Below are 18860 nucleotides of genomic sequence, written 5' to 3'. Positions count from 1 at the left end.
TGTTATGTAAATGTTAATCAGGAATTAGATGCTCTGCGAAAGCTAACTATTGTGTCCGGTTCTTTTTTTGATTTTTTTTTGAATCTATTATTGAATTTTAAAAACGAATTTTAACACTATTTTCAGTAGAAGGGCAGCCTCTCTGCAGCCTTTTAATCTATCATGTACACATTTTTGCTTTTGTATACAATTTTGTTGCTCTGTTAATGTGATCTGTACTACTAATTCTAAATTTGAAGAAAAGAGGTGGTATATTTTTAAGAAAAAATGTTTTCATCTGCTCTTATTCATCTTTATTCAAATAGTAATCTAAGTAAATTGGCAGTTTTTCTAGTTATTGTATAATTGATTTGAAAGTTTTGACTATTACGAATTGATTATTGAGTGTCAAAATTGTTGAAAACAAACAATCTGATGGTTTAAGTATCCTACCTCAACGACTAGATTCTCGTTTTAACGTAAATTGCTACAGATTTCTTAGAAAGGTATTATTTTTTGAACCACGCTTTATCGTTCAACTTAGCCGCATTTTATTGTATTTAATAAATGATTCACCCGATTTTAATATTAATCTGACCGCAAACCTTTACATTCAATTTACACTCGGGGAATCATAATCACTTTCAACAAGATATTTTGTAATTCCAAATACTTGACCGTGCTAAAATGAAATAGTAGAAAATTTGATGCCTTGACCTTCTAAATTTTTACGACTGTCGCTAAATGGTAATTTTTATATAACTGGGCAGAAGGTGACCATTAAAATTTCAAATTGTCGACAGTAAAATCATAATTTTAGATGTAGGTACTAGAATTATTGCATACCTATATGACCAAATGCATAGTAAAATGGGATGACGTAATGAAATCCCATTTTAATTCTATTTTTATCACCATTCATTTGTTAAAGCAATTAACGTAAAAAATCTTTGATGAAGAAGATAAAATTCGATGTTTTCTAAATGATTATTTCAATATTTTCTTCCATTTAACCAAATCTGTCACTCTAAACAGTTTAAAGATCTCATAGTGGCCCTCCTTATCCACACTGATTACCTAAAACAATAAAATAATATCATTTATTAATTTGGGACACGTTGTCCAATATCCACGTTGAGGTTCGAATTAAATTAGCGATTATTCCGAGTAGCTTTATCAATTATTTCCAGTATTTCCAGAAATTTAGGTATGTTTACATCACCATTCTCTAGGAACAAACAATTTACAGTTTATTTACATTAAGTTGTTATCGTAAGTTATCTTATTATATACCACATTGTTGTTCATTAATCTGAAGTATGCTAACTGGTGATGAAATAAACGTACTCATAAATTAAATAATCTTTTATTTTGTAATTCTTAAGACTAAAATGTCTTTACAGGGATGTAAATGACCTCAACTGTATAACTTGAAGTTATAGGTATTCAATCAGTCCTGAAGATGCAATGCAAAATTGCAAAATGTCTTAAGAATGTAACTATTTTAAGACTAAAATTTACTGTAGCATAAGTAACTTAGTTTACAACGTTAATTCTGGACGAGTTTGAATTACTATTACACCTGAACACTAAACGGCTATGAAGTAAACTCAGTTTTCTTTAAAACTCCTTAAAATAGAGGAACTGTTTACACTCACCATTCTGACAGTTTCAACTAATTAAATGAAGAGTTGACTTAGTTTACCTCTTTGATATAGCCACCAAACGTCAGGGTTGGGGTTCTGTCAAATTGTTGACGTTTTTAGCACTTAAGTACAGATAGTAAAAAACTGTTAATACATAACATAGATAGTTCCTATCTGCAAAAATAAAAGTATCTAAATACATTTACATATATGAACCAACTCTGTACTTTTAGCAAAAGATCTATATGTATTAGTGTGACAACAACCTTAAGTATGTTATTTAAATTTCAGATTTTCATCAGATTAGAGTGGTTCCAGTGGTTTCCTTCGTGATAATGCCTACATCACCACTCAAATTCTAAACGAGTTGCCACTTAAACCGCCTCAAAATTCCAACTTTATCTCCTCCGATGCATCTCCCTGTTCAGAGCTGTAACATATCCGAAGACGCTTGGCCGCAAAGCACTATGTGCGACCCACCAAGTTTCGCAGCCGCCTACCCAACCTACCAAGACTATCTCAACAATATGCTATTCAAAATCCAAGCGAAACACCCGGGAGAACAATTTGCCGCCACCGGCAGTCCATACATCTTGTGCTCCAAACTGCCAGAACATTGGCGGTCGAACAAAACTTTACCGATGGGATTTAGAGTGATCTCCGCCACTGAGGTACTCGATGGTACCAAAGTGGTGGTACAGGCTGGTAACGATGAAAATTGTTGCGCTGACATGAGAAATTATAGTGCAGTGATGAAAAATGGAGAAGCAAAGTTTAATGATTTGCGTTTTGTTGGGAGAAGTGGCAGAGGTGAGTTAGCTTTATTTTTTTTTAGTACTAGTATTAGTTCGTAGTAAGTTCAGTTCCTTAAAGTATTCCATGTTTTCAAAATGAGGGAAAACTAGAAAAATTATTAAATTTAAAACCGATAACTTGGCTGCAAAGAAAAAAGGAAGAGGTCTATATTATTCTGCTAAATAGTACTAGAAATACCGTTTGTAGTCTTACAAAATGCATTTTTAACCAGGTTGCCATTTTACAGAATAGTACCACACGATTTTATTGACTATCATGCCTAAATTGAAAACCATTCAAATAAAGAACTCAAGTTCAGACTTTTGCTCAAGCAACAAGCAATAGTAAACAATAAATAACAAAACTGTAGGTAATAGAAAAATCCTGTTGAGTATTTGATTACTTTTATTGTCCTACTTTTCTGTTTCAGACAAAGTCCTTAGACTTAAACATTCTTCTTATCTTGTGTTCCATTCTATTAATGCTCTATATTCTTTGATTGACTAATTGCCTCCAAGACGTTTTAGTATAATTTTGATGGTTAGAACTAAAAAAAAACTGAGATTGAGACCAGGTTTGAAGATTATCAGGACAGTTTTTCAGTTATCACTTGTCCAGGGGGGAATTCAGATCAATCGTCTTCGAGGTGAATAAAACCGATGGGTAAACCGCTGAGTACAATTTTGAGCACTAATTCCTAATATGCCAGTAATGCCCACTAATTTCCTATAATGCCCAGTAATTCCTAATAATTTCCGATAACTAACTTAACCTAGCCTAACAGTACTAACTTCCTGAATTAGCACAAATCGAGTGTCTAGCAAATTTTTTTTAATTAAAAAAAGAAAAAATACGTGCTACGATTTAACCGGAAGTAGATATCAACTGCAGCTTTTTTTAAATGGGACACCCTGTATATTTTTTCATTTTTGTATTCTACGTCAAATTCTAAACATATTTCGTGTATTAATGTCATATACCTATCTGTATCCGTTTCCGAGATATTTACCATTTTATGTGAAATTTGATATTTTTGGTCTCCAAAACATTTTTAATGTAGTATGGATAATAGGTTTTTGTGTTTTGTCATGTTAGACAAAGTTTTTTCTAGGAGTGTGTGCAGAAAAACGTCAAAATATATAATACAGTATGGTCAAAATATCAGTTGTAAAAAAGGACAGAAAGTCTAATTTTTCAAACAAAACACTCCTTATTCTTCTGTTCAAAATTAAAGGAAGTTTGTATTACGCCATTTATTTAAAACAATCATTTTTTAAATGATTTTTTTGGATGATACTATTGAAGATAGAACCATCCATTGGATGATACTATAGAAAATATTGAACCATCCTGAAACTGTCAAAATAACCGAATTAATGTTTAATAATGTTTTTTTTTGGGTTAAAGTAGTAGTTGTTAAATTCAGTCAAAATTGTCTTTATTGTTACACACAACACTTTGTGTAGACTTTTATTTGTCAATGGATAGAAAATAAAACGGGCTTTCAAAAAATATGGCCACTTGTGTTGATAGGTTGCTTTGTTTGGTCACCAGAGGGCTCCAAAGCTAATTAAATGTTTTCTTTGACTGATACTGCTCTAATTTATTTAAAGGATTTTTTTTTAATCGGGCCGGTACGGCTCTGATATTTGGCACAAACCTAGCACAATGATTGCCAAATCTAGGGTAGTAGCAAAACTGTAGAAATACAATCATTAAGGTCGAATTTCGCTTGTACTAACCGGCCAACATAACGCAAAACCCATTAGGATAGTGGCGGTGTTTCAGGCAAATTTGACCCTTAAGAAAATTGTCATTTGCAAAAACAGTTTTTTAAACAATTTCCAAGCATTACGTCGTGGTAGACCTAGTAAGTCACGTGACCGTGTTTTCCTAATTTTCTAAGGTCAAATTAGGCTTTAACCAGTCAAAAAAGGTTTGTGGTGCACCCTGTCACTTAACCGTAAATAACACTTGTATTTGTAGCACTTTGTATTTACTTTTATATGTTGATGGCCAATGAAATGAACTTCCCATTGACGTATAAAAATCGATTGGTTAGTGGTACCGTTTTCCCGCTAGAGGGCGTCAACGTTGACCAATTTTTTTGGGGTATCCTTTGCTCTATTTTTGGTAGAGTTTTATACGTCAATGGACAGCCAATGAAATGAGCTTTCGAAAAATATACCTTTTTTGTTTGACATGTTAGACGGTTTGGCCGCTAGGGGGCGTCAAAGTTGACTCATTTTTTCATAAATTTTTTGGTGCATCTTCTTGTTTAATCCTCAAAAACTCGAATAAAACAGAAAAGAGCTGCGGCGTTTTGCTTAACACTCCAGAAATTGTTTGTTGTCTTTTCTAACCAAACTTCATACAATCGACTAAAAAAGTTAAACATTCTCCATTTGTTTTACAGTTACTCCAACTCTTTGATCAGGATTTTTATTTTGCTTTTGGATGTTCTGGGATTGTTTTGCTTGGGTTGTCTTATAGACATGCTCGTGAAAATATAAAAGCTCTTTCTTTCTTTGGTCGTTACATTGTTCACCATCATTATTTAAACTAGATTATCCAGTTGTTGAATGAACGTTATGGTTTGTAAATCAGGATTGCAGATATCATATGATTTTGACTTGTTTCATCAGGATTTTGCATTTTAAAGGCGATCTTTCAATTGGACTGTTTGATGATGAATTTTCTGGTGTAGTATAATGAATTTTTATATTAACAATTGACAAACATCTTTACCTTAATCCGAAACTATTTTTTGAGGAGTGTTATGATGAGCAAAATAATGTCTTAGTTTATTTAGAATTGTTACATCATTTTCGTCTGTAATGTATGGGCATACTTTGAGAAAAAATCAATGATGGTTAGAAAATGGCAGTTTGGAAGTTGGAAAATGTTTTTATCTGATAGTGGACGGATGTCTTTCGTATTTATTCTGTAAACATATGTCCCATTTATTTATGTAATGATTGATTGATTCTCTTAATTTTGGTCAATGAAATTTTTGTTTAAGATGGTTATAAAAAGTCTTATGTTATGTTACTTTGTTACTCCAACGTTTTAATCATTTACCAAAATTTAGAGGAATAATTATTCCAGTGAAACATTGTATTCAATTATTACGTGGAATTGTGTTTTCCAAAATTTCAATTACCAAACAGGAACTTCCAGTTAGAATCATCTTATCTCATAGTAATTCTCCTTAGTCTGGACACAATGTATACTAAACAGAGTCATTCATTATGACTTCAACAAAACCGTTTTTATTAACAACGTCCCATCTGTTTAAAAATCACATAATTTATTCAAACTAGTCATTGTTATGAGCTTGACAACGAAACGATGAATTTCCAAGCAAGATCCTGGCTCACTTCCTTGAGCTGTTACTCTCACATGTACAAATATTATACAGTCACATGTGGATCCAATTATAACATCATTTTTAAATATACTTTGCGGTAATACGTCGGGTTTGTCGACTTACTACCAACATTTGCGGTATTCAGTCGCGTGCCATGTGGCACGACAAGAAACGGAAGCCCAACAAAAAGTTGTACAGAAAATAGGGTTGGTAGTAACTGTTACTGTACGTAACACTGTGTAACTTGAGATTACAACTAAAAAAAAAAAACAAATACTTTAAATCGAGCTTATTATTATTTTTTAATCAGATAGATTCTTTAATGGTATATAAGAATTTAAACTTTAGTTATTGGGTATTAGTGGTATTAGTTAAGTTGGGTGAACACTTTTTGTTCTACCGTAGTTCTTCTGCTCTACTCTTTAATTTGTTTGTGTCTAAAATTAAGGCAAGTTAGTATTATGTTGCTTATTTGAAAAAATTATACTTTTTACGCATAGGCATTCTTCAATTTCGTGATGAATTTTTTTCTTCAAATCATACAGGTCCGTGTTTTTCTCTTATTCTCCCTACCTCATTAATGAGAAATTCACTGTCTGTGGCGTAGTTTTTTAAGTAACATTTTGTAACATTTATATCATTAGTCAAAATTAGTATATTACAAACATAAATTTGATTATAATATTTGACTAGTATTCTTACCTAAGATTCACACTGGTATAAAACCATTGAAACATAAAGTTAACAAAACCCTGACAGCCTCCCATGGAAACTAAAACTTTGCATTTCATTTGAACTGTTCTCCAGTTTTCTGGTAAATTCACACACGTGAAGCTTGAAAATTGATTTGCAAGCTGAAATTTAAGTTTGTCAACTATCACCACTTCAGGGAAAAGTTTCTATCTTAATTTTCAGCACCTAAAAATGGAAAATTGAGTTGGAAACCAAAAAATAAGAAGACTTAAAATTCATTTTTCAGATAGCACGTTTTAAGTTTGCAAATGGTCTAGCATGAGGTGGTTTTTAAGTACTTTTAGATTTTGAATGTGGCGGAAACGTGTATAGCAAGAAAATTGCCGTTTTATCGCCATTTTGTAGTAATGTTCATGCTCGGTCCAATGGCGTTTGAAGAAACTGATCGGAGTGCAAATTTAAAAAATTTAGATTTTTGTCAAAACTGTAATTTTGACTATTTACGAAATTTCCAAACACCCTGTATATATTATTTAGATCAGAAATAAACTGCTCGTCAAAAAGAATGGGAAAGCAACATTTTCGGTCTTTTTTCAAAGTTTTATTTGGGTTACCCTGTATAACGCAGATTAAGTATTTTACTTGAATTGGGTAGTTTTAAGTGTAACCTTGCTAATCCCACAAAAGATTTTTAAAAAATGGTTAAATTAAGAACAAGAAAAATAAAAATAACCCCACTTTTGAAATTTTGCAATAAAATTTGTAAACGGCCCTTAATCACTAAACTGGCGAAAACGTCTAAAGATATTGACCACATGGCTCGATTATAGTTATTAAAAAAAAAAAAACAGGCGTTAGACTGAATTTTTTCATTTTTTGACTACACCTCAGTCACACCCTGTATAGTCGGATTCGTAAAAACTTTCAAAAAATTATTTAGGTCATCAGAAAGTAGAAGACCTTTTAATCCTCAAAATTTGACCCCCAATTTGACCAACAAAAACACAAAAATGACCAAAAATTTTGCTGTCTGTCCCATTTTTTTTAACGAGCAGTTTATAATACCTGTTTATTTGATTTTTTTTAGTAAGAATGTACTTTTAATCATCTTTGCAAACTGAGACTTCCTTCTCTTTGAGGAACTACTACAATATTATAATAACGGTATAATGACATTTCATACAAAACTGGTACCCTACCATTTTAAACTAAAACTTTTTTTATAACTATTCCAGCTTCTGATATAATTAGATTTATAAAGCTATTACAGCCTTGAAAATTCCTTCTTACGTAATATAAAAAGGAAAGGAAATTTGTTAAGGATTCCCGGAATTTGACGTAAACGTATTATTGTGACATTTTATTTACACTACTCCAGCAAATTACTGCAAAAAGTTGAATATATTAATATGTTTATTAAAAAACCCACACGAATGTGCGGCTTTCATGATAAAGGAGAAATTATTTATACAAATTTTTATTAATTCTACTGTATAATGGGTTTGAATAATACGTGATTTCCTATTCGTCACGAATCTTAATAATAATACAGTAGATTACTTGTTAATTTCAGCTACTCACAATATTTACTGTTATGCTAATAATAGTTTTTACCCAAACTGTTAATACTTAGTTTTCAAGTGCTCCTGGCTGAAATTTTCGATATAAAGTTATATTTTTATTAACTGTATAATATAATATGGCAACGTCTGAGGTTTTGCGGTATATTTGAGGAAATAAGCAAGTGGAAGTCGCGGTTTTGTTGCCACTAAATTAATTTAATAATTAGGGACTATCTGTAAATATTAAAATGCATCTTATACATTCATTCATAAACTGATGATTATATGGTAATTTTCCTAATTAAGTAAATCACATCATAATTCGAGGATGTTATTATTTAAAACCGAAAACGAATAGATTTTTAATAAAAACTTCTAATCCGTGTAACAAGTGTGAAAGTAATAAAATTTGGTGTTAATTTTTAAATTTTACTACCAATTATTGAACGCCTTTTCACTGTGAAATTACTTGTTCCGCACGCAAATAACCTGTCAAATCTACTTTTTACGATCAACAAAGAACCTGATTTCATTGTATGCGTAGGTTGTAAATTGATTTGTTTTTATAATAATTCAGTTAAAAATGTGAGAAAATCATTTACTGACACAGTTTTGTCTATTTCCAGGTAAATCGTTCACGATTACCATTACGATTTTCACATCGCCACCAGTGGTCGCCACCTACCATAAAGCTATAAAAGTGACAGTGGATGGACCTAGGGAACCACGGTCAAAAACAGTGAGTAAGTACATTTGACAGTATTCTCTGTTAGAAGAATTGATCAAATTAAATGTCATTACATTAGTTTTTTCCTTAACTCATACTATTTTGCTGCACTAATTTTTGCAATTTTTTAAATTATTCTGCATTCTTGGCTTCGAAATACCACAGGTCAGATACATTTTGCAGCGTTTTCTGTATGAATTTGAATTATCAAAAATATACAGAGTGTTAATTGCAGAAGTTTTCAAATTTTTTTTGGGTCATGATGAAAATAACATAGAAGTGGCAAAAAGTAGAAATTTGCATGGATAGGAAATCCATGGACAGGTTTTTGAATTTAGTTTGCTTTGGTATACCACAAAAGAATTTGACAGTCAGATGTATATATCAGTTTGGTGAATTTATAAAGTGATAAGCCATATAGAGTTCTTAAAATTAAAATAATGTTTGATGATTACACTTTTATTATGAGAAACGCAATAAAATTGAGTAAAAGTATTAAAGCAAAAATGTAATAGGAAATATGAAATAGCACAAAACTGCGTAATGAACCAGCAACAAATTTTCTGAACGTAGATTCTACTAAAACGGGTACAAATTTAACGAAGAGAAATGGCGTTGAAAATAAAGCAATAAACTAATGGTAAAAACAGTCAAATGTTTGCAACTTTTCTCCAGTTTTTTCAGATTGAAAATATGCACAAAATGTAGTGTTCACAGCAAAATGTTTACAAAATGTTTACATAAAGAACAGTTGAATAAATTCTATAAATATACTTCTGATGGAATTAGGCCATTTTTAGGTGCCTTTCTTATGTCCGTTTCCCTAACCAAAATTAGTTTGAAGAACCGTTTTTCATAGAACCAGATCAGCAGATTCATTTTCCATAAATAGTTATTTGCGTAACTAGGGAGGAAAGTGCAACTTTTGCTCTCGCGACCAATTTGAGACAAGAAGAAAGTTCAAGTGTGCAAAAAGCAGTTTACTCTGAATGTGACAGAAGTAGTTGATAATGGCACGTTTCTGTCACATTCTACATACCTACGTTTCTCTTTCTTTGTTTCAAGAATACATACCCTGGTGGCACTTTCACTCCCTGGGTATTGAAAGTCATATTTTCATCTCTTAAATGAGGGAGGAAAATTTTATTTTCTATAGGGGTCGTAGAAAAAGTTATTTTTTTGGAATATACTGGGTAAAGAAAAATGCACTGCAATTTTTTTGAATTCTAATCCATTTTTAATTTTAGATGATATTTCGAAAAATGTTTAATAATTTTAAATTATCATACTGGTGCGGTAAAACAATTACATATTACCGCACTAGTGTGGTAAAATTGCTCATTACGTTACTCCCAGTTAATGTGATTTGACCTGGTTTAATCATCTTCATAATTCCATGGACTTGGACATTGATTGAGACGCAATATAACACTGAATAGATCATCTTATGAGTTTAAAGCATTTTTAAGTCAGTTCATCAGATAATAAGTCAAAAACAAGAGTTAATTCTTTACACTACACTATCCTAGACTTTGCTTGATGTAATTTTTATTTTCTAGTGGGACGAATCAAACTTCAAGAGGTTTTCTATTTCTGTTTCCTCGTCTGCAGGTAGACCTGATGAAAATTTAAATCATTTTTAAGGGTTTTTTTATCGTTTTTAGGTCATGTGTTTTTGATTTTTAATGGGACATTATGCTGTGGTGCCTTTTTTAACTTTTGTGTAGTTTTTCCAAAGTGAATATTCTCTAGCTTCTTTTGGGGTCAGGTTTTTTAAGTATATTTGAATCTTGAAGCACGGATTAATAACCTTACCTACCATTTACTATCTTTTTTTGCCGGGGAAGACTACAATGCTAAACATTCCGAATTAGGCTCAAAACTGACATCTTCGAAACGTAGACAACTTTTTAAAAAATCAACATATTGGCCGTTTGACATAACTAAAATTCCAGATATTACAGACTGTGTAACAAAAGGAGATAATGTTAAAAAATGTAAGATAGAAAGTTGTTTTGATCTTTCCTCTGACCACTCTGTAATGAATTCTAACAGTTTAAAAAACCACCCATGCTTCACAACCATAAAACAAACTGGGATGTGTCTAAAGATAATTTAGTTCAACTTATACTGGGTATGGTCTGTTACTCCACTAGTAACAGCACATTTACCTAATGGCAAAATTTGCAGAAAAAAACGGATAAGAAAGTAGTGGCAACATAACAGGAGTGCTAGAAAGAAAATGAAGTTGAATTGAGTAATTAAAAAATTGAAAAACATGATTCAACAAAATCAAATTAAAAATGTAAAGTGTGTTACTTAAAAGAGTATTTTTTTCGAATAAATCTTACTGTGATGCTTTAGAGATCAGTAGCAAAACATAATAAACGAATACGTCAAATCAAAACGTACCATACTAGAAGAAAATCAACCCATTATACAACCATCAGCTACCTACTCCTTATTTTATAGGCACCTAATAGTTAACACAATATCGATCTCGTCTTGATTATACTTTCATGGTTCTGAATGGGAATCATTCACATTGGTATTTTCGTTTTGTTTTGTTTATTGCTTGCAGTTTTGTTTTCATTTGGTAATTCACGCAGACCAGTTTTGTAGTACTGTTTCTGATGAGGTCCAATCTCTCAAGCACAGGAAGATTTTTTTCAATCCACGAAACAACGACGGCTTTGAGTGTAAAAATACCGAACTGCCGATCGTCTGTTCCTAAGACACCCAGAAATCCAATTTACGATTCTCGTTCACAAATTGCCGTATCATTTTTTCGTAACCTTTCTTGTTGCTCCCGAGCATCGGTAAAGAGTGATTGAATGATGATTTCATGGAAAGATCATTAGGACTTCCTGTCTTCGATTCTCTTCTATTAAATGATAATTTGTTTTCCAGGCGTGATTGTTCTTCATGATCTTTAAATAAATTTGTTTAGCTGTTGTAGAGAAGTTTTTTTTTATTAGAATTTGTTTACGTATCTGCAACCAGTTCAGGAAGGGTCCAGTTATCCAGATTGGATAATAAATGTACACTACATCCATCGAGGGTTAATGGGGTAATTACTTACAGAATAATGAGGCAGTAATTGTCGAAATGGCAGATTTGTAAATTGCTAATCTCACGCATTTGTCGTTGATTGGTTTCGGTGTGTCCAAGCGGCTTGATTTGCCTTTTATTGCAATTTGCATTTTAACTCTCTTTTAAATTTTGTACTGTCCATCAAACAGTCCATAAAGTCTTAACCGCTTGTTATCAAATATATCAAGAATTATGCCATATGGTAATCGAAACATTTCGCTCGAAATCGCCGATTCGAATATTACTGGAAATGTCATGACAAACTAATAATGCCCAATAAAGCCGGGTTCTTTTGTATTCATGACTCTTTTCATGCTAAATATCCTATACGTTTTTTGTGCCCGAATTAGTAACACATATTTCAAATTGGTATAATTTGTAGCACGCAACCGAAAGTATATCTATTATGTAGCGAATTAGGCAAAAGGGTCCTTCAGTTTTGTTGAAGGCACCTACCTGATGTTTTACAACATATTGCGTTCAGGATTGTTTGCTTTCTTTCGTATTTTTGGCACTGTTCGAATTTATGTGAATGTCGGCCGACTTGTCAGCTGTTTTTATCAGTAACTGCGATTTATATTATAAAAATTAAATGGGTTCCAATTTTGATGTTATTTTTCAAGAATTTTATTGTAACCAAAGTTGAAAACCTAAAAAACAAAGCATTATACGGTGTATTATAAGAACAATATTTTAACAATGTTTAAGGTGTGATTTGTTAAATAACCATTTTTTGCGGAAGAACTATGAATGCTAGAAGATTTTATCCAGAGTAGTAAAGCCTTAAAAAAGGACCAATACAGCAGATTAAATAATAAAAAAATAATTTTAACGACGAAATAAAAAGTTGAGGTAATTTTTGGAACCCAGTCAGTGAAAAACTTAGCAACTGGACGTGGTTGTTTCATCAAACCATGAGCCTTACTTAGAGACAAGTCCACAGCAAGTTGTATTAAAATCCATCAAAACGTTCTCCAAATATTTCCGAAAATAGATTTTTTTTCAAGAACTTTGACCATCAATAGCATTGGAACCATAAACTTTTTTCTAATGACAATTACATCAAATCGTCACCTCTCGATCTAAAGAATGTCACAGTACCCTTTTGATCATGTGCTTACTTACACCCTGTATATTCAACGATTTAATGTAATCTCTGTCTTTAAAAATAGATGTAGGTAAAACTGCAATTTCTGTCTTTACCTAAAAAATCTCGATTTTTGGATCGTACAGCCAAAGAGCCAAAAAGTAAAACTTTCAAAACTAAATGGGTACAGAAAAGCAAACTTTGAAGCACACCAGTAAAAAAATAAATCCAGAGAAAAACGTATATTAAAATCTATTATAAACCTATTTTTGTTGTTCAATTTCCAATTTCCCATTCCATTAAAATGAACGAAGGACCGCAAATATATTCCGTTCGGTGCGGTTATCTCTGTTGATGAAAATCAAAAATATTTATTTGTTTGATTAATATTATAAATTTCTGCTTGATAATAATAATCCCGTGGGCATGTGCTATGTTTATGCGTCTCTGTCGCGTGATTTAGGACTCGGAGCCGCAACGCGTTAATTAACAAATATTTTTCCGGCCAATAATAATGTTTTATTAGTCCCGCTGGTAAATTGTCACTAACACCGATTTATTCGCAATTTCCGATGAAATTAAAATGTTGCCATTTCGATGGGAATTTTTTATTTTGCATTTTTGCACCTCCTTTTTAATGCTGCATAAAGCTTTCCATTACATTTTTAAACTCCATTAAGCGATTTGGACCAATTTGGATACAAGACTTCCTATACAAAAAAAAAGAGATTTATGTGAATGGTGATTAAAATTATTAATTTAAATCTTGTAATTCTGATCAAAGTTAACGATAAAAGAAAACAATGGTAACGGCTATCTCATAATTCATTAGTAATAAGCCACTGTAAAGTATTAACAATATCAAACGCTCAAAAAAAAAATTGTGCCATCAAGAGAACCGTATCAAAATAGCTAGAATCAATATTGCACTTTTTATTGGGATTTGTATAGTTTTGTACTTTAGCCGAATGGTTTTTATTAATTTCTAACAAATAAAAGTGATACACTTGATTGTTAAGTAAAGAGAAAAAAGGTTGCAATCGATGGGCTCGGGCATATTTTTAAACAAAGCCCAAAGCAAAATTGTTAATAAAAAAAAAGACAGGAAATTTGTTTGTTTTTGCTATATCTTTGCATTTAAAAAGTGTTTAGTATCTTTAAATTAAATAAAAATAAATTTAAAAACTTCTCTTTATACACATGGAGTAACTCCAACGAAAAAAAACTATTTTATAGCAATACAAAATAGATCATAGGACGAATGCTGAAGAAGTATTAAATATTACTAAACTAAACCTACATTTTTAAGGTATGAAACAAAAACAGATAGAAATATAACCGAGGGGTAGATCGCCGAGGTAATTTGGTGTACACACTCGAGGTAATTCGAGGTATTATGAGGCACTTTCCCATTATTACGAAGCATTGCGAGGTACCTATTACAAGGCATTATGAGGTATTATGAGGCATTTTTTGATATTTATAAGGCGTTTGAGAGTATTTTGAGGTATTGTCTATACATTTCAAAGTGTAGTGTATTAATATAACAAAATTAGCTGAAAATTGAACAGAACAGCATAGGCACATGCAATTAATATGGTAAAATCTTTGTTACATGATATTGAGTTGGAACAATATTCATTACAAATTATTATAAAAATGTACCAATTTTTCAAGATTTAAACTACATTTTTAGGGTCACGTGACTGTTTTTGACAGGTGTCAACTGGCTTTTACAGTGATGCGTTCAAAATTGTATTATTAACGTCACGTAACGTGTATTTTACAATTTTAGCTTTTACAACTTGTCTAAATTTAATTTACCAAATGATCAACATTTAAATTACACTTTAATGTCACGTGACTGTTTTTGACAGGTGTCAGTTGGCTTGGACAGTGTTGCAAGCTCTAAAATGACATAATCAAACTCACGTGGTGTGTCACTTGCAATTTCAGCATTTACAATTGTCTAAAATAGTCTAAATTTAATTTACCAAATTTTTAAATTTTAAACCACATTTTAAAGGTCACGTGACTAATTTTGACATATGTCAACTGGCCTTTGCAGTGTTGCAAGAACATGCACAATTGCATTTTCAACGTCACGTAACGTGTATTTTTCAATTTAAGTTTTAACAACTGTCTAAATTTAATTTACCATTTTTTAAAGTTTAAACTGCGTTTTGAAGTTCACGTGACTGTTTTTGACAATGTCAACTGGCCTTTACAATGTTGCAAGCTCAAAAATTGAATTATCAAGTCACGTGACGTAGTTCTTACAATTTTACTACTGTCTAAATTTAAATTATCAATTTTTCAACTGTTTCTAATGATAAGTGTCTTTATTTGACACGCGCTAACTTGGTTACTATGACAGTTAGAAGATTCGTGTAAACGTCAAAATATAATAAGTAATCTCAGGCAACCGTGTGTTTGAAAATTTGGAAAAACAGTCAACTGACCTTAGAAAATCAATTAAACTGTCACGGGACCTTTAAAAAAATCAATTTTAAGCTTTTGGGTCTTTAAAATTTGGAAAACAGTCACGTAACCTGAGGAAGTAATTTTTATTGAATCCTTAATCCTTAACGACATTTTGACAGTAGTCAAAAGTCTTGTTCAAATTGTGAAAGCAGACATACTACTTAATCCAACCTAAAAACTGTCACGTGACCGTACAAAATAATTTCAATGGTGTATTTCATCAAGATTTATCATTATCTCAATACTACTTATAACTTATAACTAAATTTAGGAATGCCACAAATGTGTAGGTAAGGTATCCTGAGGCAGTTTAAATAATTTAAAGGCATTTTGATGTATTTCAAGCCAGTTTGAGGCATTTTAGGCAATTTTAAGGCATTATCACTATGAGGCATTTTGAGCAATAATATAAACATTGTGAGGTATTATTTTAAGGGAATTTCAAGGTATTTTGTATGCAAAAAGGCATTTTGGTGTACAAAAAATTATCGGCGGTCTACCCCTCGAATATAACTGTCAAAATTTCCATTGTTGTCAGATCGTCCCCGAATCTATTTAGAGATTACATGAGAGATATAAATATTGATAATAATATTAATAATTCTCTATTCAATAACATGTAACAAAAAGAAATTTTAACACAGGTTAGGTTTTACCCAACTTCTTAATTCTTGAAAATTATTATTATAAGTTTGTAGCATTTCCAGTTTTTGTAAATCCATTTTTTTCCAATCCAGTTTTAATAAACAAAGGTACATAAGTAAAGTTTAATATTAACTAAATTTAATAATAAACCGAATTATTAACAATAAAGAAAAGGTAAACACGGCTTTTAGGGTGGCGAGCTTTAGCATAGCTACACAGCTAAGCAGCTTACCAAAAGAAAACATATGACAATAAACTTAAATCATATTTGAACAATAAAAGTGAAATTGATCAATTATGGAAACACTATAAATAAAATAAACTTCTTAGGAGAAAGTACAACATTAACTCAAAAAATAAGAATATTATTAATAATAATAACAACAAAGGGGAAAAAAAAAAGATAAAAGAATAATGTCAAAAACTCTCATTATGTACGAGTACAAATGTAAAAGTAAGGTCATTAGCTAAAAAAAGCTTAAGAGGCAATATATTGATTATTATTGATCACTTTTCCGTACTAGACTAGAAGTAAACTTTTAAGCACAGTAGTAGTAGGAAAATAACAATTTTATTATTTGTTAAAGTGTAACTTAACTTAAAACTCCATGCAGTAAAAATTATACTTGATCGGTTTGTAATGTTATAATTAAATCAACCGCAGTTAATAATTGCGTGTAATCTAAAATGGAATTCGCCTGATTAATAACCAACTTATACAGTTAATCGTAATTTTTCAACACCTTTTTCTTTTCCTCTGACATGCTGGACGTGTATACGGAAAATCCTTTTAAGTAATCTCTATACAACTTGAGCTGATCTACCGCAAACGCGAAACGACAAGAAGTTGTGGGAACTTTGTTGGCCCTGGCTGATAAATTTGTTTGTTTCCGTTAATTTCGATATGAATTTCTTTTTGTTTTTGAAGGCGATAGTATTATCCCGTTTACATTAGTTCCCATAAAGGTCGTCGTAAACACGTGCAGATTATGCTTACAAGATAACATACGTGAGGATCAAAGGATCAAGTGCAGATTGGGAAAATCCCAAAGTTACCCATGAATAATGTGTGACTTTTACTTTCTTTTTTATAAAAAGTGACTCATATTTGGGAATTTATAAAAAATTATCAAAATATTAATAAACCGATATGTTTGATAGTTTTGCATGTAAAATGCATTTTAGTATCTTTTAGAGCACTTACCCGAGCACTTATCCTTAAATTAGAAAAATACTGTTATTTTCTTGCAAGTTTATGTAGCAAAAGCTGTAAAATAAAAAGTGGACTAGTAGAAAAAGAATAAGTAATATAATGTGAGCAAAGTTGTCACCAAAAATTGTACTTTTCTCACCCAGACGATTGAGCACATTTAACGACTTAATAAGTCAACTTTGCTTTCGATTTACTTTTTACAAAGTTGTTTAATGAGTTTTTAGTTGTTGTAAAAAAAAAAGTTATATTTTTTTACAACTATTTATAGCTTACGTCTAATACGACCCATGGTGCCTAGGATAAATAAATTGCTGAGTACAATAAATTTAATTGAAATTGACACAATCCTAATAATTGATACTATTTTTCAATTTTGCTTTTTGTTCTAAAAACTTTCTTTCTAAATTTTGTCGTTTTTGAGATATTTACTTTTGTTAATATTTGGAAGGCTGTAGGAGGCAAACGGTTGATGTTACGAAAGAACGGTTTGATGGATGTTCCTATCTTACTTTTTTGAGATATATTTTAAGAGTGCATTTTAGACTACTTTGTACAACTGCCAAGAAAGCGTTACTATTTGGTCAATTGTAAAGCTAAACCCCAAGCAAGATTTCAACCATTAAAATGCTATAGTAGAAGGTGGACAAGGTCTATTTTTGCTTCTAATTATTATGCTTTAGCATAAAAAATCTCATTGAAATAGCAATTTGTTTTACGCGAATTTGTATTAAAAATTCAAATCAAAATGTTATTATAATTGCAGGGTAGATTTATCACCAATTGACAGTGTGGAAATTTGTCTTTTGATTACCCTGTATATTAAGAACGCGTTACACAATACAAATAAGTTAAACCCTAATCGATATTTAAGCCATTAAAATACTAGTGGAATGTGATTAAGGTTTATTTTTGCTTATTTTCAATATGCGTTAACATAGGAAATTTTATTGAAATCGCAAAATGTTTTGCGACTTTATGGAACGTTTTGTTATAATGTGAGGGAGGAGTTTTTACTAACTGGCAGCTCGGAATTTCAATATTCCACGTATTAGGGACTTTAAGAAACTGTCATAGCCAGCTGTTGGTAGGGCAAAATTAGGTTACAACTACCATTTGTCGCCATTTGTGTGGTTGGTCATTTTAACAGTTATTTTATGTTTTTTTTTATGTGAAATTAGATCTTACGTTTAGTTTTGTGTTATAATCACAGATTGTCCTACGTAAACATCAAATTAATTATTTTCTTGAAGTGTCTAACATGATCCAAAACATCACTAGTCATTTTGGCGTAAATAAGCACAGTGGGTATGGGTAGTTTGTGATTGAACAAAAAAAGCAGTTTTTAGCCTGCTTTATCCAACTCCCAAAAACATCAACAATAAAATAATTAATTAAACATAAATTTTAAAATGTTCACCTTTTTAAAGCAGCTCAATGCAATGATGTTAAATATTTGAAGAGTGATCAGTCGCACACAAATGATTAACTCGTTTATTTTAATTAAAACACATTTTTGAAACCAAACTGTCTGCTTTAAAACCTTATAATACACAAACACTGTGAAAA

General features: G+C 31.3%; 1 protein-coding gene across 4 annotated transcripts in view; it reads left to right on the top strand.

Annotated features, from left to right (window-relative positions):
* Nucleotides 1-18860, top strand: part of LOC145727386 (uncharacterized) — a 53308-nt gene that overhangs the window by 3737 nt on the left and 30711 nt on the right. For all 4 annotated transcript variants that reach the window (XM_081976932.1, XM_081976941.1, XM_081976916.1 and 1 more), the window contains exons 2-3: nucleotides 1917-2435; nucleotides 8672-8788. In XM_081976932.1, coding sequence (XP_081833058.1) covers nucleotides 2036-2435; nucleotides 8672-8788 — 517 coding nt within the window. In that variant the 5' untranslated portion in view covers nucleotides 1917-2035. The remainder of the gene's footprint in view (nucleotides 1-1916; nucleotides 2436-8671; nucleotides 8789-18860) is intronic.

Source organism: Ips typographus, linkage group LG1, assembly GCF_016097725.1.
Source record: "Ips typographus isolate SLU linkage group LG1, UJ_Ityp_2.0, whole genome shotgun sequence".
Taxonomy (NCBI): domain Eukaryota; kingdom Metazoa; phylum Arthropoda; class Insecta; order Coleoptera; family Curculionidae; genus Ips; species Ips typographus.
This window is presented reverse-complemented; position numbering and strand designations above follow the sequence as displayed.